Genomic DNA, 22,902 nt, shown 5'->3' on the forward strand with positions numbered 1-22,902 from the left:
AATTTTGTTTACAAAGGTGAGGTTAATTTGACTTCATAAACGAAGTAAAAAATTTAAATGCATTTATTGTAATTATATAAATATGAAATTAAAAATATAGTGATGGGACGACATTCTAGTTCTTCAGAAGGTTCTTCAGATGATTATTATTATAATAGAAAGAGAAAGTCAAGCAAGAGAAGTAGAAGCAGGTTAGTCATTTAGAACTTATTATTGATTGACTCTATGCTATGAAACACTAAATAAAATTAAATTTTTATATTAAAGACGTTCACGTTCGTCGTCTTCACGTTCTCGCGGTACATCAACGGATGCATCGAGTTCCAGATCTAGTAGTGACTTGAGTCACAAACATTCCAATTCTAAATACAAATCATCATCAAAATATAAACATAAATCATCATCCAGGTTCGTATGTAGTTTGGAAACTTTTGTAAAAAAAACAATTTACAAACTAAAATATTTTGCTCATCTTTATTATTTTTGCGAAATAAATTTTATTTAAGCTATAACCTTTAAAATTAAAATGATTTTAATTAAAAATTTTCCACGTTTCTTTCGCGTTCTTTTTATTCGCGTTTTCAAATTACACTCAATGACTTAACTTACTATACTATTGTAATTTAGTCATACTTATCTTCCCTTTCGTTCAATTAAAGAAATGCTATAATTCGTATGTTTGAAGCGTCTCACATTATTACCGGGGAATATGTTATGAAAATTTTAGAAGTATCAAAAAATCTTAACTTAATGATCTTACTCTCTAACTAATCTGATTTTGATTAATTTTTAACTAAATAATATTTTCAGAATTAATTTGAAGCTAGTTTGGCCTAGTTTGCCTTTAATTATGTCTTCAATTTCGATAAAGCTCAGTTCATAAGGTAGTTGACCCCAAAAATTTTATAAGAAAGAATTTTGGTGACTTCGACTTGAGACATAGTAGTACAATCTCAATAATCCGACACTTTCCGGTAATCGAATTTATGATTGCAATCCAGTGATCCAAAAATTCCAATAATCCAGCACTGTCTGATTTTTAATAGTGCCGGATTAGTGAGATTGTACTGTAACTTCAACGATACTCAAAATAAAAATTTCATTTTACTTCGAATATATTAAAAAATGTTTTTCTGATAGCCAATTGAACTGAATTTTCTTGACTTTTGGGCCCACACCACTCCAGAAAATACAAAAATGTTGTTTATTTGGCTAAAAACTCTACCTTCCAATGACATTAAACTTCAATGTGACTTCAATCCGTATGAATTTTTTTTAAAGAATGGTAGATTATATTGGAATATCGGAAAACAACGTGGATTCTTGTGGCCACCCTAAGAATTCGTTTTACAGATTGTCATTGCTAGCTTACAAAAATCGCGAAGGTAGCTTTTAGAACTATAGAAAAAATTAGGAAACTTTCTGAATCGATGATAAATTAAGCTCTCGATTAACAGTAAGTGAAGAGAATGGCCGAAAATAAATGATAGATTTTATGTTTAGAAAAGATTCAAGATCATATTCAAGTTCTCGATATCATAGAAGTAGTTCATACTCAAAACGTAACAAAGATAAAAGACGTTCAAGATCCAGGTCAAGGTCTAGATCAACATCACGCTCACGCTACAGTAAATCAAAATCATCATCATCATCAGTGAATAATAAAAATAAAATAATATATGATTTAACATCATCCGATAATGATAATACAATCAAAATTGATAATGATAATGAGAATACAAATGAATTAGATGCAAATAAATTTTTACAATTTTCATCCACATCATCGTCATCTCAAAATCAAAATAAAAAGGTACCGGATAATATTTTGATTGATTTAAAATCGCAAACAATACTTGTACCGAAAGTTAATGAAAATTTGGATAATGATACAAATCTTGCGAAATGCACTATATTTCATCCAAATGTAAGTATTTTTATTTTATTGTCTTTTTTTTTGGATCTAGCAAAAAATTATAGGCCAATTTAAATCTGTGGTAAATTTTATTACTCTACATTTTTAAATCGATGATTGTGATCAGTTTTAAAATTGAACAGACCATTTGAAGTCAAAATATCTATCCGACAAATCATCATGGGAGAACAACGTTATCCCCTTTGACACCCAAGATACAATATGATACAAAGGCGAATCCAAAACTGAAACCAGATTAGTTTCAGGAATGTACTCTAATTGACCGAGAACGGGCAGCTATATCTGCCTTGGAAAATACGCCTATGTTAGCCTTGCTAAATATACCTGTTTGTTTTTGATTGATTTGAATTGATGAACTGTTGCTGACAATTGAGGGAGTTAGCGACCAAAATGAATCTCCTCAGGTCGAATTATGACTAAATATCTACAAAATATCAAAAAATCATATTTTTTTTAGTAACTTCCCTGGCAGTAATTGCAGAATTAACATTTTTGGCATTGTCTTGGCCTACCGAGAAGCACACCAAAAACTAATATAAAGAAATGGATTTTACACGACCTTAAATCCTTTTGGACAAACACTCATGTCTAAGACTGTGCAAAAATTCTTTTAAAAGTTCATGGAAAAAGGCTTCAGAGCGTTTGCAACAGGCGAAAAAATCATTAAAGTAAATTTACTGGCTATTGTGAAGTCAAACATAAAATCAATCTCCCAGGGAACGCAAATTGTAGATTATAGATCTTTTTGTAGATTTTATTTATTCTAAAGGTTGTTAAAGCTGTAGGGCTTCTAGAAGATTTTTGAAGCAAAGAAGGTACAATAGATCTGACCGCAGTACAAAAGATCTTTTAATGATTTTAATAAATATAAACAGTTCAAACATTGATATGTACAGGATATTTAAACAATTAACACTGTTAGTTTCCATCTTTAATTTATTATCTTTTTTTCAGTTAATGCCAAATGAGGAATATAGAATTGAAAAATGGATCAAAGACTTACATTCTTATAGACAAAAAGTATTAAAAAGTGGAACAATACAATAATTAAAAATTTGTATAATAATAATGATATTTTAATTAAAAATCATTGATTTAAAAAATAAATAATTTTTTTTAATTATGTCGTTTTGATTTAATTATTATTAATTAATATTTAACAAGTTGAGTATCATCATAAAATAATATTAATAATTTAAAAATGTTATTAAATAATAGATTCATATCAATATTTATAAAATGGCATCTAATAATATTATTAATAAGTGTATTATTAATATACTATTTAAATAAAATCAATATAAATGAATTATTATTAATTGATAAATGTCCATTATGTTATGGTTTAGATGATGTATGTAAATATTTTCATACAAATGAAATATATCAAACAATACATTTAAATAATATATTTAATATATTATTCTTTTTTACACATAAATATATACATTATAATTATTATTTTAATAATTCAAATAATAAAATATTATTAAAACAATTAATTAATATTAATCAATTAAATCAATATGATAATGAAGATGTTGTTAATAATATAAATGATTTAAATATTAATTTTAATACAATATTAATCGAAAATGAAACTATTAATTCGAAACAATTTATGTGTTTGTCCAATAATGTTACGTTATTTATTAATCATTTTGTAAATGATGATAATAATATGAATACAAGAGATCGATTAATCAATTTATGGTATACATTAGAAATGAATCCGGAACCATTAATATTGCAAGTAAGTATTGTTTATATTATTATAAAATAAAAAATGAACTAAGTACGTAGGATTCTGTTGTCTGCACTAAGTAACAAACGGTAGGCATTTTTCCACCAGAATTGTAATAAAAAGAAGCAACTTGATAGAGAAAAATTTTATTGTCGAAAGCATTATCGTATTGTATCTCGTAGAATGGGGTTTTACCCTCGGGTGGTTATTTCACGAAATGTAAGCTCTCAAAGTATTTGGTTAAGTCCCTCGTGACCCCTAATAATTTTGTCAATTTTGGTTAAATATTACTATCGACAGATTACACAATTTTTTCCACATTGATAGCTTCGTAACTGGCTCATTTGAGGTGAAGAGTTATTTGAAACTTTTGATTCTTCTCTCAAAGAGCTTCTTCTTGCCAGTTCCGATCTTCCAGTCTAGCCAGTTCTAGATAGTTCCGGTCTTGCCATTTATCAATGGAACCCTCAAAAGGCTTAAAATTTGTATTTAATTGCTTCCTATTATTTTCCAAATTTGTAAATTTTTTCTAATATATTGAAATCGCGGAGCAACTACCTTAAAGTTTTATAAATCTTCGGATTGTTAGCCAAACAAATCTTTAAGGACAGCCAAATGAAACATTTTGTCAAAAATTTAACTTTTCATATAACAAATCTTTTAATGACCCCTTATAGTCTGGATGTCTATCAGCATATATGATGGGCACTCTGACCATTATTACCTGGCCTATTTAATTAATTTATTACAATTATTTTATAGCTATTTAATAAAAATGATGGCTATCCAGTACCAAAATATTATGGTGCATGTGGACGTTACATAATTGTTGAAGATTGTGGTATTAAATTACATGATTATTTAAATACATATTTAATAAATATGAATTCAATTGATGGATGGTTAACACGTGCATATATTGCATTACAATTATTGCAATCAATGAAATTATTTACATCAACACATAATTTATATCATTTATATCTATTAGATATATCTAGTGATAATATTGTTATTGATATTCATACAAAACGTATTAAATTTATTGACTTTGAACATATTATATTAAAACAATATAATAATGATAATGATAATACGGATTTAATGGAACATGTTTATAATGAAAAGGATTTTATTGATGATGCTGCTCATGATAATTTATTTAAATTCTCTAAATTAGATATATGTATGTATGATATTAGTGATATTAATTATTATGCGATATGTAAAGTAAGTACAATTTATTTTTATAATTTATTAATTGTGTTTCGAAGTTTTTTTCATTCACACTTGCAATTCCTACTCTATGAGAAAACAAACTTTCTATTTTACCACCTACACGAAAAAATACTTAAATTCTTTTTATACCTTGTTACCTTATACTATGAAATATAAAAATGTATACTAAGTTTAGTCCCAAGTTTGTAACGCTTAAAAATATTGATGCTACGAGCAAAGTTTTGGTATAGGTGTTCATAAAATCCATTTTCGGTTGTTCATTTGAATGTTTTTCCGTCCATCTGTCTGTCTGTCAGACAACACGATAATTCAAAAACGAAAAAAGTTACTAAGCTGAAATGATTACAGCGTTCTAAGAACGTAAAAAGTGAGGTCGAGTTCGTCATGAACAACATAGGCCAATTGGGTCATGTAAACCGTTAAAAAAAATTAAACAATTTTTGTTTCAAACATTTTTTCGTAAACATCACTGTTTACCCTTGAGGGCGCAAATTATATAGTATATATTATATGGGAATATCAATCATGTGTGTGTGACATGTATGTATGTTTGGCTATCGAACAGTGGCTATCTGTTTTTTACCTACAATCGTGAGAGTGTTTTTTTTAAATATGCAAGCGATGAAAATATACTTTACTATTGACTGCGTGTAATTGAAATTGAAATTGACTGCGTTCAATTTCAGATTACCTCTATTCTGTTTAAATAATAAATGTTGATTTGTTTTAGATAATATTATCACCCAAAGCACCATATCCAATGATTGAAGGGGGTCTATTATATTCAATGCCACCAATATTATTTGATGAATATCCAAATACATTTAAGTTAATTGATGAATGTATTCATTTAAATAATAATAACAATAATAAACAACAACAACGTTATCATATTATAAATAAATTAATTAATTTATTAGAAAAGATATTATACAATGAACAATTTAATTATAATTAATACTTTTAAGTTTCTTATTTATCTAATTGTTTGTGACATATGTAATGGTGTTAGCATTAATTCAAATGCAGCATTCTTTAAATTAGCACCACGTAAATTAGCTTCTTGTAAATCACTACCAGATAAGTCACACCACTGTAAAATTGTAAATAAATTAATTTCAATAAATAATTTCATACTTAATTCAAAATATTCGAATTTGAATAAGCGAGAGAATAAACAATCCAAAAATTTATTATTCTCATTCAGACTTTTCTCGCTTATCCAGCTTCAATGGTAATTATATTTTCTTACTTCTAAATCAGCACCAGCTAATACAGCTGAACGTAAATCACAATTTTTTAAATTAGCACGTTTTAATGTAGCAACACGTAAATTTACGCCACCCATATTACTACCTTCTAAAATGGCATTTTTTAAATTACATCCTTCTAAATTTGCACGTATACCAGTTGGATCTTCAAAATTACTATTTTTTAAATTACAATTTTCAAAATTAGCACATAATGCTTTAACACCTATAAAAAGTAAATAAATAATTAGAAGAATAATTCAATAATCTAGCGACGAATATTTTCGATCATCTTTCGAAAACGATCATCCTCTGATTTAGTTCAAATTTAATATACATACTCCAGCTTGAATAATTGATAAATAGCTAATATTCTAGCCACATGAAAACTGGGTGGTTTATAGATGGGGTGGAATAACGACTAAACAAGCAACTGAAATTGATAGGGACCGAAGGCAACAAAACGTGTTAAAAACTAAAAATGTGAAATATAAAAAAATAATAATTGTCCGCCAGTAGCCACTGGCTCGAATCCCAGTTAATAATAATAACAAGAGGGATACTGCAGACGTTTTCCTAGCATCTAGATATAAAGGTCTTCTTTATCCTTCTTCAGTAAAACTCGGATGGAAAATGCATAATTATTAATTACTTAAAAAACGTTTAATGAAAAGTTCATATTGACTCCTTCAAAAATATTTTCTGGAGCAGCCTAATTTCGATGAATATAGCTGATGGAACAGATCGAGGAGTAATAGAAAATTTCTCGATTCATAAGAGAAAATTTTCTAATTCACTTTAAATCCTCTGCATTATCTTTTAATGAATTGAAAAGAAAAATACCTCTTGTGGAAATTAATGAAAATTGATTCGAATTCAATATAAAAAACCTCAAAATCTCTTTTTTGGTTAACGTAATCTATTTATTGCAATAGCTTAAAGGCATTTTCGAAAATTTTTGGAATCTACATAATTCAAGATGTTCATTTCTTTATTGAGTACGCAAAGAAAATTTGAAATCAATCGTATCATTTTCGGCTATAAATAGATCGGGCGATTTTATCAGAAAAAATGGAATGAGACAATTCAGTCTTGTTACGAACATGAGCTATAAATATTCCGCATTAAGAACGGTCACTATTTGGAGTATTCAAAAGGGCGAAAAGTAGTGTTCGATTTAATTTTTTTCTGATAAAATCGATGATCTTATGTCTAAAACTACTCAATATAAAATTTACCTAATAATTGTACATTTTCTAAATTCGAATTCGATAAATCAGCTCGTTCAAAACAACAAAATGATAAATTAGCACCATTAAATATACAATGTGTTAATATTGAATATTTAAAATTAATATTACGTAAATCTAATTTCGATAAATTAGCACCAGTTAAGTGAACACCTTGAAAGCGTAACTCTGTTATATACGATGTATTTATTAATGTTTTAATAACATCATAACGTGTTAATACAATATTTGTTGGTTCATTTTTATTAATTTGTTCGTTTAATAATTGTTGTTCATTATTTTTATAAATTAATTCTTCAATTTGTGGTATCATTGTTTCAATATTATAATATTTACATTCAATCAATATTCCATTTAAATCATCCTGGGTTTTGTTATTGTATATAATAACACCTAGTGAGGAAAATTTACGCGTGAGAAAAGAAATCGAAAAATATTAGAGTGAAACAAGACCGACAGGTCATTAAGTACGGCCAAATATAAAGAAAAAAGTGAGTTTTTCACTCACATCACTTCAGTAAAGTCGGTTAAAAAACCGCAATTCGGATGACTTCGGCTATCTAGCAGGATACATTGTGTTTACAATGACAAATAAATAAAATGTGATAACTAATTATTATTATAATATATTTTATAAGTGACATTATCTATCCAGAACATTTAATAGGTAAGTAAATTTAATATACTATTCTTTCATATGAATTAATGTATTTTCACATTTTAACATATGAAACACGACCAGTCTGATTGGCTATATCCTTTATATTAACAAAGATACCAAACCTTTTTAATTGGAAACAGTCAAATTGTCTTAATTCTACTTAGAAATAACTTGGTGATTTGATTAAAAAAATTTTTCTATAATAGAGACTATTATTTGTTAAATACATAAAAAATTTTCATTTAAAAGCGAAATTTTTATAGAAATATAATAATCGATTCATGTTAATCTTTATTTTGAAACCAAACGAATTTGTTTAACTATCTACTACATGCTTTTTAATTGAGATTATACATGATATTCAGAGCCGGTGGTTGAAGTTTAGTTCGAATTAGTAGTGAGTCAGGGCCCGGGAAGATGAAAATTCAGTAACATTTACGCGCGTACGTTTGTATGTGTAAAGGATACATACGATATGACAAAATCCAAATGACATTATACAGAAAAAGACGACATATATAGTGTGTCCCCGGATAGAGGTAACTATACTTGTAAATTTCCTTATTTTGCATTTTAAGAAAAAAAGTCATTCTTTATAAGAAGTTTTGCTTATTCTGAAAAGTATGTAGGTATATTAAAACTGATTAATAATGTACAGGGTAGCCAAAAATTTGGAATCACTATTTTTATTTTTGGTAAACTACCCTTCTTTTTTATAAGTTGGCGAAATGCTACTAAAAAAAATTTGCTCGCAATTAAAAATTATGACTATACAAAATATCACGAAGATTCGTGTACTATAATTATAGCATCATTTTTTATTTGAACAAAAGCTGTAATTATAAAAAGCGTGAGAAAGAAAATAATAATAAATCAATGAACATGTACTATCAGAGAGTGTATTTTTTTGTGGACTAGTTTAGAAAATTAAAAAGAAAATTTATTTTCTCGGATAAACATTCACTAAGAATGGAATTGTCAAAGTTGGAAAGATCTTCTTGATATTTAGTATAGAGTCAGAATTGTTAATTTCGAGTAACTTTTTTTAGAAACATTTTGTCAACTTTTAAAAACGAAGGGTAGTTTACACACAAAAAAAAATAGTGATACCAAATTTTTGGCTACTCTGTACATTATTAAGAAGTTTTAAATATACCTACATACTTTTCATAACAAGCAAAACTTCTTATAAAGAATGACTTTTTTTTCTTAAAATGCAAAATAAGAAAATTTACAAGTGTAGTTACCTCTGTCCGGGGACACACTGTATAGACAAAATAATATAAAAATATTGAAATAGATTTTCCAAAGTTCGTGTGGGTATTTTACCCACAGCAAGGAAAACTGAGGTCTGCAAGCGAAAAGTTATGTTATTGTTTGCCCGTTTAGTGGAAAACCAGCATTAGAGGTAGCAACAATGTTATTATTTTCAACTACTGCCAAACTATTAATCGGTCTTGTTTCACTTGTTTTTTTAGATTTTCATTTATTCCTTTACTGACCATTCCGAAGATAATTTAATATGATTTCAAAGTATGTCGGACTACGATCAATTAAATATGAACCAGTTGAATCTAATTCACTTGCTTTTAATTGTGAATTAAACATTCTAGCCAGCATACTGTTTGGTTCACGTTCACATAATGTACTTCGTGTTGTTGTAAAATATTTACCACCAACATTTAATTTAATCCAATTTGTATTTATTGTGTTGTACTTACAACACTTACAATGTTTTAAGTCATCTTCTTGTGTTGATTCTTGTTTTGGTTCTTCGATTTTATTTGTTTTATTTAATGCATACAATACATCATCGTCTCTTATCAATGATAAATCATCTATTTCACCATCAAATTTCGTATATAATGTAACATTTGGATTTGATTCAATTTTTAATTTAATACATATACGTTCTAGCAATTTATTAAAATTTGTATCGGTATCTTTTATCAATAATGTTTTTCCACCATCACTTTTACCCTTTTCAAATACTGTTATGCGTTTCATTCTTTTACTTTTTTTATAAATATCAGTCTTACATTATATGTTTAAATAAAATATTTAGATTTTTTTCGTGAAAAAGTTATCAAAATCTTGTTTTTGAAAATAAACTGTGATTATTTACAAATTATTGACATTTAACTATTTGTCATCAGTTTTCAGTCTACCCACAGACTTTTATATCATATTTAATATGTATAAGTCTGTGGTTTAACCATATCTAGGACACTAGGAGTTATGCTAAAGCTCTATTTATTTAGGTGGGCTTAATCGTCCGTCATTTTGATGCTAATATCAAATTAACAAAATGTTCTCAAACACTATTTTAAGTTAGTATATTAAATTTAATCCCAAGTTTGTAACGATTAGAAATATTGATGCTACAAACAAAATTTTTGTATAGGTGTTCATCAAATTACCTTAAAAAAAACGAGAAGGAGTTATCGACCTGATATTTTATAGCGTGTTCCTTTTAAACCGCGACAGACAGAACAAAAATTTAAATACAAAAACTGTTTCTTATATAAAAATAAACATCTTTTTGGTAAATATCTTTGTTTTCCCGTGAGGGTTCAAATTAGGACAAAAAATGGAGATAGAACATTAAAGGGGTCAATAAACCCATCTGAGAACATTAAATGGGTGAAAGAGATCAATTTATGAGGGGGGGTTGGTTGTTAATTTTTTTGTTTAAAAGTTCATTTCAAATGACTATTAATCCAAAAAACAAACAAATAATCCTAGAAAAATAAATAAGAATCGTTTTGTTTTTTTTATTACATTTACACTGTCTTTTGTGTATTTTAACAATTAACTCAATCAATTTTTTATTTTCACTGGTTTTATTTTTGGAGGGTAGAGATAAGGAGAACTATCTCTGTATATAAAAAGTGTCCATCAAAAAGCAGCAAATAAGGGTGGCGCTGCTGTAGCAAAAGTGTAAATTTTAAAAGAAGTGCTCAAAGTAATAAGAGTAAGATAAAGATCTAAACAAGTTGTTCGAGAAGGATAGAGAATTTCACATCAAACACCTCCTGCTACACAAGCGCCATTCTGGTCAATTTTGTAACTGTTATTTGCTGTTTTTAGATGGACACTTTTTTACTTGAACTCCTATTTAAGATAGTTCTCCTTATCTCTACCCTCCATAGTTTTATTTAATAATTTATTTATTATATCATCGCTATACGAAAAGTGTGAAGTATTTTATGCAATGTAATTGATGAAACGAAAACAATATAGCTTTTCACTACAATCACTGTCGCTCATCGACCTTGGCTCTATATTACACGCGATTATCATGAGTTATGTTCATTTGTTTCTTCATTTTAACGGAAATAGTTGAATATGAATTCATATACATGACAATATCGCCTCGTAGATAGAGATCATAGATAATTTATGAATCACGCAATGTGTTAATATTAGTGAAATAAATATCTGTAATATAAAAATAATTTTTGTTACCTATTGTTTATATTCATATGATATTGTGTAGTTAGAAAATATTTATATATGTTTTAGTAGAACATCATTTATCTCCATTAGATCGAAATAAACAAACGATTATAGATACGCATTAAAAATGACCACACTGAACGGTACCCATACTGTACCGTATACACGTACTTTGAACTATGAAGGTGATGACCATTTGTTTGCGGCTTTTCATGAGAACAACCATAGACTGCTATCATAGCAATCTATCTATAATAGACATTTGTCTGAGTTTTACAAGAAGAAACGGAATAAAAATAAATAATAACAATAATATATATATATTTATATATTATTTGTTTATTTATTAGTTATTAAGTTATATAATTAATTAGTTATTTATTAGAATGTATAAATATATATTATTATTACTATTAATAATTGTAATAAATGAAATAAAAGGATGGAATACGAAAGATTATATGAAACGTGAACACTCATTAATCAAACCATATCACAGAGGTATTGTATTTAAATAAATAAATATATATATTATTAATAATTAATTCAATGATTTATATAAAAAATAATTGATTAAAGGTACTAAAATGAGTATACCTTATTGGGATTTTATGGGATCAACACTAGTCACTAATGATTATATACGATTAACACCTGATGAGCAATCGAAAAACGGTGCATTATGGAATACAGAAGTAAGTAATGAATTAAATACACATATTATTTTAAATATTAATTACATTTGTTATTTTTAATAGCCATGTTTAATAAATAATTGGGAATTACAAATACATTTTAAAGTCCATGGTAAAGGTAAAGATTTATTTGGTGATGGTTTAGCGATTTGGTATACAAAAGATCGTATGTTAAATGGACCAGTGTTTGGTAATATCGATTATTTTAACGGTTTAGCAATTATATTAGATACGTACAGTAATCATAATGGAGCACATAATGTAAGTTTATATATAAATTGCTTTAAATATAAGAGGAAATTCTTTTTTTTTTAATGTTGCTTTGGTAAAATAAGAAAATGACGCTTAGTTTTATATGCAATCTGTGTATTCTAGTAAATTGTAAAGATTAATCATTACAAGCTCCCAAATTTGCTCCCGTTACAAAACACCATAAAAAATTGTTATATACAGTGTGTCCCCGGATAGAGGTAACTATACTTGTAAATTTTCTTATTTTGCATTTAAAGAAAAAAAGTTATTCTTTATAAGAAGTTTTGCTTATTATGAAAAGTATGTAGGAATATTCAAAACTTCTAAATAATGTACAGGGTAGCCAAAAATTTGGTATCACTATTTTTTTTGTGGGTAAACTACCCTTCGTTTTTAAAAGTGACAAAATGTTACTAAAAAAAGTTACTCGAAATTAACAATTATGACTCTATACAAAATGTCAAGAAAATCTTTCCAACTCTGACAATTCCATTCTTATTGAACACAAAAAAATACAGTCTCGGATAGTACATGTTCATTGATTTATTATTATTTTCTTTCTTACTTTTTTTATAATTAGAGCTTTTGTTCAAATAAAAAATGATGCTATAATTAAAGTACACGGATTTACTTGATATTTTGTATAGTCATAATTTTTAATTGCGAGTAACTTTTCTTAGGAACATTTCGCCAACTTATAAAAAAGAAGGGTAGTTTACCAGAAATAAAATAGTGATTCTAAATTTTTGGCTACCCTGTACGTTATTAAGAAGTTTTAAATATTCCTACATACTTTTCAGAATAAGCAAAACTTCTTATAAAGAATGACTGTTTTTCTTAAAATGCAAAATAAGGAAATTTACACGTATGTTATAGTTACCTCTATCCAGGAACACATTATATATTCGTTAGTTATATTATAATTTGTGCCATCTAAAAATATCAGGAATTTTAAACGCAGTTGAATTTCATTAATCAATCTAACTCAATAAACGCCATAGTTTTTAATTTCTTTGATTACTTTAAAAGAGACTGGTATATGTGGCTTCAATATATTATTTTGAATTTTGATAAAAAAACAATAAAAATCATTATTTTATTACTGCTCATTAAAGTTTTTATTGCCTGTTTATAAAAAATTAAATTCACGTCACGTTTTGTATCGTCCAATCCAATATACAAACGTATTTGAAAAGAAATTTGCATGAGGTACGCAAAAATAACCCTAAAAATAGTTATTTTTTGAATTTTGAAGACTTCGTTGGATAAACTCAAAGAAATTTGACTGCGTCCATAATTAATCCGTGGTTTTCTGTATTGAGAATATTTTAATCTTGTTGAAATGACGTTATTTTCCAAATACCCTGTCATTTTTATACTTCTTAAATATTATTACCTGTGTATGCGGAGACAAAATTTAGCCAAAACTCTTTTTTAGGTAAAACATAAATGGTATGTATGCTTCAATCAGCCGGGCTATTTGAAGCATACATACATATACCACATTTAATTTTCTGTCGGTTGTTTTTCATTAATATTTTTTATATGTTTATATTATAAGATATATTCGAACAATTACCTCAAATATTTTTTTCAACAAATTATGGCATTTACAATATTGTAAAATAATGAGTTTAGGCATGAAAAAATTTGAGCCTTTTATATGATTATATACTTTTTGTTTTTCGTACAAACATACTTTTTGGTTTCCGCCTCATATTTTGTCCTCATTGCCAAGCCCTAGTTAGTTCTCTGGTTGTTTTTATCTTAAAAATATTGGAGGGGGCCTAAACATCTAACAAATAAAAAATGCCAAATGGTGGCGTTTGGATATGAGAAAGTTTCGCTATTTTTGGGATTTAAACCTTGTACGCTCTTTTGAAGTATACTAATTTAAATTTATAATAAATTTTTAACCCTACAGACTGCAGTAAGTTATTTATAAACAAAACTACCCCTTTCTTATTTTTAACCAAAGCAATTCTTTAAAAAATTACCAAATGATCTAATATTTTGAATTTAATTAAATAGCATCAGCATCCATATATATCTGCAATGATCAACAATGGTACATTACATTATGATCACGATCGTGATGGAACACACACTCAAATAGCTGGTTGTGAAGCCAAAATACGTAATTTAGAATTCGATACACACATATCAATAAAATATTTAAACAATCAATTGATTGTATCAACTGATTTAGTAAACAAAGCTGCATGGCATCAATGTTTTCAAGTAGATGGTATATTTTTACCAACTGGCTACTATTTTGGTGTATCAGCTACCACAGGTGATCTATCTGATTACCATGATATATTATCAATCAAATTATATGAATTAGAAGGTGATGATAATAATGATAGAAGTAAAATATCACCATCAGCATCGTATTTTACACCACCAAGAGATCATATAGAAGATCCAAAACAATCATCGTTAACGTCATCATTGAGTGGTGTTAAAGTGTTTTTGTTAATGTTAGTTGGGGCAGTTGTGTTTGTTGCATGTATTGTTTTATCAATTATGTTTTATCAAAAACAACAAGAACAAAATCGTAAACGTTTTTATTAAAAATATATACTTGTACTTTGTATATGTAAATTTGTTTGTTTACTCTTCCTCCTTTTGTATTGTAATTAATTATTATAATAAAATATTATTTGTTTATTAAATTTTATTTTAATGTCAAAGACCTTTTAATGGAGAACTATAGTAAAAATATTGCCAAAATTGATTCTATTATTTACTAGCTTTTAATTAGAGAATATTTTTAATATTTTATTTTCAGAGTAAAATTGTACTAAAATGATTTTACACTTTCGTTATTATATTTTGATGAAAGCGTAAAATCATTTTCATGGGACTTTAGATATGTTGTAGAGCATACAATTCTGCGTCGAAGTTTATCATAAAATATTATGAATTAACATGTACACACATAACCACGAGCTGTATTAAAATGTACTTTCTAGATGCAGTTATTGTATTCTACATCCTGTTTGCGTGACTAACGGAGATATTTTTCCTTCATGTTATCATTCAGTACAAAATCATCGATTTGAACCATTACATTGACAGAATAGCGATAAAAACTGTAAATTAAAGTTAAAAAAGAAGAATTTTCTGTAACTTAGTATACGTTGTAAAGAGTAAAATTTCATTAATTAGTTTTTTAAACCCTGAATACCATTTTTATCCATTCACCAATTACCCACGGATGGAAAACATAATTTTCATCGCATAATGATTTATCGCAAATTTTCTAAGATAAAAGCGCTGCGGTCGATTTAGCTGTCTCCTCCACATACTATACTAACGCTCCTTGCCAATATTTAGAGTGTAGTTAAACACTAATTATAATGGCAGATAAAATGACCAAAAGTTTGAAGTCAAGTTTCAAGTCGAAAATACATTACTGCTGGCGATCTTCAATTTGCAATTACTTGATTTGTTCTTGACACGTGTATTGTGAAAGTTAAATCTAGAACAAATAAACTGACAAAGCAAAGGTTGAATATTTAATATTAAAATAAAAATTCTTTGTTTATTAAATATTGTTTATTTCATTGTTAAATACCGTTTATTTATTTTACAACAAATATAGTAATACCTATCTATATTAACAAATATTATTATACATACAAAATACTATCAACAAATTCAAAAAACACAAGGAATGAGATTCAAAGACTGCCAACTTGTCATAAATATTAATTATGTAAATGATCATGTAGCCCAATTTTAGTCGTGATGGATGGAATTTAGAATTGGATAATTGGCTATGAGGTAGTAAATTACACGAAATAATTTTAACAATCTAGTTTTTGCACTTCCGTTAATTGCAAGTTAAGAATATACCCCAGTTTGAATTTATACAACAGTAAAAGATAAAAATATCCAAATTTGAACATTAACAATTACATTTATAAAATTTTTCAGGCTTATAGTCTCTCAAGCCATTTTTACGTGTTCCAATGTACTTTTGCGTTTAGAAGAGGTACATTTAATAAAATTTTGAAATAGTTTTGTCATGAATTTAATCGATTCCTGATTATTAAACATTAACATTATTTGTAAATTAAGTCAAAATTATCAAGGATAAAAAATTTCTATTGCGATCAATTTTTATAATCTTTATTAATTGTATATTATTTTCTATAAGCTCTGGAGACCACAGGTAACACCAGTGAATGGTGATAGCTTTAGTATTACTTCTTCATACTGTCCTCATGCGATATAATTATTAACACACACAAAGTTTTTAACAACAATTACGTATATGTATAATAATATTTTTTGTCAACTTGTATATATTTTATTAGACATTGAACACATCAATATGTATATAATTAACATTAAACATAAACAATTGTAAATATATTAATATAACATTAATGAGATCAAATATAATATAGAAGTTTTTTAAACATAATAAAGCTTTCGAAAGCTTCGCAAAACTAAAAATTCTAAATGCACAATCATTGGATGTTAAGAGTGTTATTTAACATCGTTTAAGCATGAATTTCTTTATAATAAATTTTGAACTATTTTCGCGATAAATAAAACACCAATTCAATTAAAAAGCATTTCACGAGTAAAAAAAATAGATAATGAAATGTACCATTTACTTGCATATATATTATTTTCTTCATGAAAAACCTGGGAAGTTCTGAAATTACGAAACGGAAAAAATACAGTCGACACAATCAGGCTTATAAATATTTATGTTCAAATAGCAGTGACTATGTGATGAACATCTGAAAAATATTACAAAGAAATAACAATGTTTCATTTTCTTAAGTTTTCTTTCAGTAGGTATTTTTGTAAAATCGAGGCACAAACAATACAAAGTTTGTTACACAAGTTAGACTGTAATTTTGTGCAGCCTGATTGATGTACCTAGGTCTATTTTACGCCATCAAGTTTCGTATTTCAAAATAAAAATCCAAATTAGTTGTAATTTTTAATCTGTAATCTATCTGGCTAAGACTGGTATAAATAAATTCGTTATAGAAATAAAAGCTGTAAAAAAGTATGTTATTAAATTTAAAAAACAAAATTCGAAACATTTTTGTTGATATAAGGACATGTTAGTTGCTTTTACCCCGTGAACCAAAAAATGTGTGCATCGTTTGAATGATTTAACTTCTAGTTTTACCATCTCAGAAAACTTGATACTTCCTTTAATATTATGACGCATTCTTATCCAATTGCATTTTTTAATGTTTTCATTTCTAGTTTCTCAAAAAATTGTACTGTAGTTCCATCGTAAGTCAAGAATGACGCTAATGTTTCTGGATGCCAAAGGCAAAATAATATTCATTGTCCATATATATGAGATCAGAGTCCTGTGTTCCTCATGATATATGAGTTAAATTAAAAAAAATGTTGTAAATTTTATTATGATTAAAAAACATCCTATATAATAAATAATTAACTAAATAATTAATAAAATAAATTAAACTGATGTTTCTTTAAATATCCTTTGTGGTTGATTCATTTTGATATTTGATTTATTTGTACTTTTTATATAAATATATTGATGCTGTTGTTGTTTATCATCTATTAATTTATTGTTAATTGTTGTCATCTTATCTAAAAATAAACACACTTTATTTTATATATTTATTATTAATTTTAGAGGTTCATACACACACTCTTTAGTTTATAAAATAATTGATACATTTAGATTAAATGATAATCGCATTGTGGAGCGATAGATCTCAATTTCTAGATTTCAATCGATTTCTCTCACGAAAGTCCTTTCTTTGCTGCTGCATGTGCCTGGAGTGTAACAGTCGTCTTACTGGGTATTATTAAAATAAATATAAGTTTAATCCTTTCCAGCAGTTCTAGGGCAATATACATCTTATAACTAACCATACGTCTTATAACTAACCATCCCCTTGCCAACCATTAAACAATTAGGATTCAAACAGTTCCTAGACTATTTTATTAAATGAATCCTATGCCTTTCTTTTCTTTATGGAATGTCGTTTGTATTAATTGTAGTAAACTACAAAAGAACTTTGGTACTACTGGCCAACCATATTCGTAGAATACAACAATACCAATATCGTACAACGCCTGTACACGAAATAGCAACCCAGAGATTTCAATTCCATGGTTTATAATTAGGCTTACGTAATAGTATATACTAAGCTCAATAAGCCATACGATCATATTCAAGGGAAAAAATGTCTCTACAAACATAAAGAAAATCTCGCATTGACGTACGACGCATTGACATATTGGGTCCATCGTTCTTATAATAAATATAGCGTTAGTTGGATCTTTAAAAATAAGTGTTATTTTGTAATTAGAGGCCTTAACATAAATATCGATATTTACTTCACACAATACTAGTTAATATTTATTATATGTATCAACTATTTTAACTACTTTAAGATGAGTGTACGAACCCTTTTAATAAATACATACATATGTTACATACCAAAGGGTATAGGGTGTTACATACTTCATTTTGCTTACATACATTCTCATACATACATTACATCGATTTTAATAGGTAATTAACAATCAAAACAAAAATTTATAAAAAAAAATCATGCTTTATTTAAATTAAAAAATTAAAAGAAAACAAAAATAAAAACAAAAAATTAAAATAATAGAATAAGTAAACAACAATAATAAACACTAAATCAAATCTACATAGTAAGAAAGATTACTATACATTCAATAATATTACTTGTAATATGGGGCGTGTTCGGGACAGCAAAGTGCTGAGTAAGCCAAGTTAGGCACAGAATATCTAACTAAATTATTCCAAGTATAGGTTTAGAGTCAATTTAAATGAAGTATTTAACAATCATTTTGGAACGACTCGAAGGAGAGAATGTTGTAAAAATTGTGTCTAAAAAATTTTTTTTTTACGATAATTTTCAAAGCATAGGATCTATTATTTAAGGGTCCTGGAAATAGAGTTGTCGTCTCCCTAGATTTGATCAGAAGACTGCAGGAATTGTGTAGTTTTTCCCGACTCCCAATATCAATATAAATCTTCCAGAGTTCAGTAAATAAGGAAATTTTTTTAAGGAAGTTTCTTTAAAGAATATTTGACAGCCATAAGAAGCTTTTATTTTAAATTATTTGAACGACTTAAACAAAGTTTCCGGCTACGAATATTTTCGAAGAGGAAACAATTTTTAGTTACAATCTTTATAACAGTCTCTCCAATTTCCAGCCATTATAAAATTATTCTCAAATACTGCGTCCTGAACAAAAAAATTTGTTCATATTCTGAATATCTAACTTAGTTTAAAACCAACACTTTATTGTTCCGTTCACGCTCATTGTTTACACACCATCGTATTGCACCATCTTTTTTTAAACTGTGCTTTTTTTTTAATCTAACAATGAGTTTTAACTTCATTATTAGTAAGTAAGCATCATACAAAATTTTTATTATTAAAAATCGATTATTAATTATTTTTATTTTAAGTTTATTAAAACTAATAGGAAACATTTAAAATACACAGAGGAAAGAAGTACATTGATGCTGTGTGTAAATGAACTTTAATGGTGTTTTTTTCAAGCTGATGCTTGGCACTCTATTTAGATGACATATATCGTAATAGAATAAATAAATCGTTTAAAAGAGATGCTTAGAGGTCACCATGTATGGAAACTTATTTATGGAATTTTTCATGAAATTTTAGAAGAATACAAATATGCATGTTGCCAGCAGGAAACTGCATGATGCTATTAGCACTTAACAGTAAAGGGATCATTTGCTCGAGAACCACTCTACGTAAAGAGCAGCTGTTTTACGCATATTAAATGCAAAAAATTGTTAGTAAAACTATTCAAAATACGTTCCAAAGTTTCAATACAAATTTCAATTCGTTCTAATGTTATGGACGATTAAGTGAGCGTACCTCGTTAAGTGCTGAATCGCGTGGCATCTAAAACGGAGCAGTTACTCAGGCAGTCCTTTATGTACGAAAGGATTTTTGAATTTGTGTTATTTTAGCATTAGTATATATTTTCTTAACTTGATATTTCACCTAATTCCAGAAATTAATACGTGCGAAATCTGCCGGGTTTATAATTATAAAAGAACTGAAATTTAATGCTATACTAATTCTAACACGTTAGCAAATATGACACTCATAACGAGCCGAGCATCAAACGTCAGCATGAAAAAAAAAACCATTTGACTGTTTTCAAATGATGAAAAAATGAGTCAAATTGTGAAATGTTTGTTTAATATGATGAACAAAATTGACTTCCGTTTTTATATCATCATTTAAATTCAATATAAACTACAATAATTAAATAATATACTTATATTTACATAATAATAATAATTGAATAGATTCATGAATTTAAATATCATATGTTATTTTAAAATTATTAATTAAAATCACAGTTAAATATTTTATTTAAATAAAAATTAGGTAATTCTTCACAAACGTTTACTTTTGCTTAAAAATTCATTTAAGTAGTTTTAAATATTATATTTCGATTATCGTAGTTATTTTTTTGCTATTTAACGTATTCTACTGAAAAAAATGAGTTTTAAAGAATCGAATATCTGAAAAAGTACGATTGGGATATAAATTTTGGTAAAAAAGCACCCGTAATAAATAGAATAAACATTCCATAGGTTTTATGACTAATCCTCCGGATAGAAGTATAGATGTAATCAAGGGCACAAAATAGCCTAAACTAATATATAAATAATCAGAAAATGCTTTTATATTGGCAATTATTTTGAAATCACAGATAGACACTTTTATTAATATAGATTGAGTATGGTATAAAGTCCAATATTTTAAAATTGATCGCTCTAAAAAATTTCATCAATGTATGTGAAATTTCTAATTTTTTGAAAGGGTATAAAATATTGTTGATTGATAGGGTATAAAATATTGACCACTTCGATTAAACTTCAAATAAATTAATATTTTTGAAATAGGTTTATTCGCTTAAAGCAGACAGACAATTAGACTATCAAAGAGGGATGTCTTATAACATCCCTCTTTTTACTAGGAAGTTAAAAAAAATTATTTAAATTATTTTTTAACAAAAGTATCATTCGTGTGATCAAGAAGCAATTTATTGAAAAAATATTCAAGAAAAAGAGCCTAAAAATAAACCTTATATTTTTTATTATTTTATTTTTATAAACCTTGTACTTTAAAAAGAAGATTAAATTGTTTTGAAAGCTTTTAACTGTTGTACCTAAAAATGTTAATTTTAATCTGCGTTAAATAAAGTACACACAGATTTAAAAACAACTAACTAAAGCGACATTAAATTTAGGATTGAGCAAAATTGGTCAATAGATTCTTGCACAAAAATAAAATAAAGTTTCAAACGACTATTAAGGCTTAAGAAAGTATTTTTACTTTAAAAATTTATCTTTCTATCTTTTAAGTCCAAATTAAAAAAAAAAAAATATTTTTAAATACAGACAGTTTCTGTTTGTAAACTGAATTGAATTCAGTCTGTTATTATTTTTAGCATCGTTGCATTTACTTGATTATTACCTTAAACTATAGAAATAAAAAGAAGCGACAAGTTAAGTATCAAACAGCAAAAATGTTTCTAGTTGTAAAACTTTTTTCCAATAGATTGCCTCTTATAAAGAATTACCTTAAAACTATTATCTACACATAATTTATAGACACTTCCGTTATTGTCTTTTTAATAAAACATTTTTTTTTTTAAATAAAATGTCTAGTCAATTTAAATAAAACATTTTTTTAAATAAAATGTCTAGTCAAATCAAAACATTTTTTTAAATAAAAATGTCTAGTTAAATTAAATAAAAAATTATTTATATATGTTATAATATTTGACAACAACATATTTTATATTTTAATTTTGGTATAAACAAATTATTATTATTATTATTATTATTATGATTAAAGCTTTCTATTCTTTGGTTGATATTAATCACAGATGATGATAATAAATTATCATTTGAATTACATTCATCATCCTCATCTCCATTATCATTATCATTATTAGTTTGTTGATTTAATTGTTCTTGTTCTTTTAAAACATTCTCTAAACGTGATATTAACAACGTAGGTGATACAGCACTACTTGACACGGTGGTCGTTGTTATTGATTCATTATTATTTGTTATTAACGTTGTATTACTTGTTGTTATTGTTATTGTATTTGGTGTTAATGTTGTTGTATTTGTTAATGTTGTTGGTACTGGTGAATATGATTCAACTGATTCCGTATCAGGTGTATATGGATCATGTGATAATTGATCTTTTGTATAATTATTATATAATAAATTATAATCAATATCATTGTTATTGTTATATTGTGTTGTACGTGTTGTTAATGATAATAATGATGTGGATGATGATGTTGTATAATCAGTTATATGTATTCGAACATTTGATGATGATGATTCAGAATCAT

General features: G+C 26.8%; 3 protein-coding genes across 3 annotated transcripts; 2 read left to right on the forward strand and 1 right to left on the reverse strand.

Moving 5' to 3' along the window:
- Nucleotides 1-102: 102 nt before the first annotated feature.
- LOC123293108 lies at nt 103-5,877 on the forward strand. Its single transcript, XM_044873826.1, has 8 exons — nt 103-191; nt 268-408; nt 1,504-1,654; nt 1,736-1,813; nt 3,213-3,290; nt 3,510-3,689; nt 4,443-4,910; nt 5,650-5,877. Exons 1-8 carry the CDS (start codon nt 103-105, stop codon nt 5,875-5,877), a joined length of 1,413 nt encoding a protein of 470 aa, XP_044729761.1.
- LOC123306177 (BTB/POZ domain-containing protein KCTD9) lies at nt 5,773-10,118 on the reverse strand. The gene is made up of 4 exons (XM_044888075.1): nt 9,583-10,118; nt 7,408-7,812; nt 6,172-6,395; nt 5,773-6,012 (listed from the first exon to the last, which is right to left on the reverse strand). The coding sequence occupies exons 1-4, from the start codon at nt 10,085-10,087 to the stop codon at nt 5,896-5,898; spliced, it is 1,251 nt and encodes a 416-aa protein (XP_044744010.1). The 5' UTR covers nt 10,088-10,118; the 3' UTR covers nt 5,773-5,895.
- Nucleotides 10,119-11,903: 1,785 nt separating this feature from the next.
- Nucleotides 11,904-15,109, forward strand: LOC123306178 (vesicular integral-membrane protein VIP36). The gene is made up of 4 exons (XM_044888077.1): nt 11,904-12,040; nt 12,119-12,234; nt 12,298-12,495; nt 14,518-15,109. Exons 1-4 carry the CDS (start codon nt 11,926-11,928, stop codon nt 15,061-15,063), a joined length of 975 nt encoding a protein of 324 aa, XP_044744012.1. The 5' UTR covers nt 11,904-11,925; the 3' UTR covers nt 15,064-15,109.
- Nucleotides 15,110-22,902: the final 7,793 nt, after the last annotated feature.

The sequence above is a fragment of the Chrysoperla carnea genome, chromosome 1, assembly GCF_905475395.1.
Source record: "Chrysoperla carnea chromosome 1, inChrCarn1.1, whole genome shotgun sequence".
NCBI classification, from domain to species: Eukaryota; Metazoa; Arthropoda; class Insecta; order Neuroptera; family Chrysopidae; genus Chrysoperla; species Chrysoperla carnea.

Excerpts from the sequence above, each read along its gene's own strand:
- LOC123306177 (XM_044888075.1), bottom strand. The coding sequence starts at position 10,087 with ATGAAACGCATAACAGTATTTGAAAAGGGTAAAAGTGATGGTGGAAAA. Across the intron at positions 7,813-9,582 it reads ATTAAATTATCTTCGGAATG|GTGTTATTATATACAATAAC; the intron begins GTCAGTAAAGGA and ends TTTCCTCACTAG. Across the intron at positions 6,013-6,171 it reads TAGCTGGTGCTGATTTAGAA|TGGTGTGACTTATCTGGTAG; the intron begins GTAAGAAAATAT and ends ACAATTTTACAG.
- LOC123306178 (XM_044888077.1), top strand. The coding sequence starts at position 11,926 with ATGTATAAATATATATTATTATTACTATTAATAATTGTAATAAATGAA. Across the intron at positions 12,041-12,118 it reads AATCAAACCATATCACAGAG|GTACTAAAATGAGTATACCT; the intron begins GTATTGTATTTA and ends AATTGATTAAAG. Across the intron at positions 12,235-12,297 it reads GTGCATTATGGAATACAGAA|CCATGTTTAATAAATAATTG; the intron begins GTAAGTAATGAA and ends TATTTTTAATAG.
- LOC123293108 (XM_044873826.1), top strand. The coding sequence starts at position 103 with ATGGGACGACATTCTAGTTCTTCAGAAGGTTCTTCAGATGATTATTAT. Across the intron at positions 3,690-4,442 it reads CGGAACCATTAATATTGCAA|CTATTTAATAAAAATGATGG; the intron begins GTAAGTATTGTT and ends ATTATTTTATAG. Across the intron at positions 4,911-5,649 it reads ATTATTATGCGATATGTAAA|ATAATATTATCACCCAAAGC; the intron begins GTAAGTACAATT and ends GATTTGTTTTAG.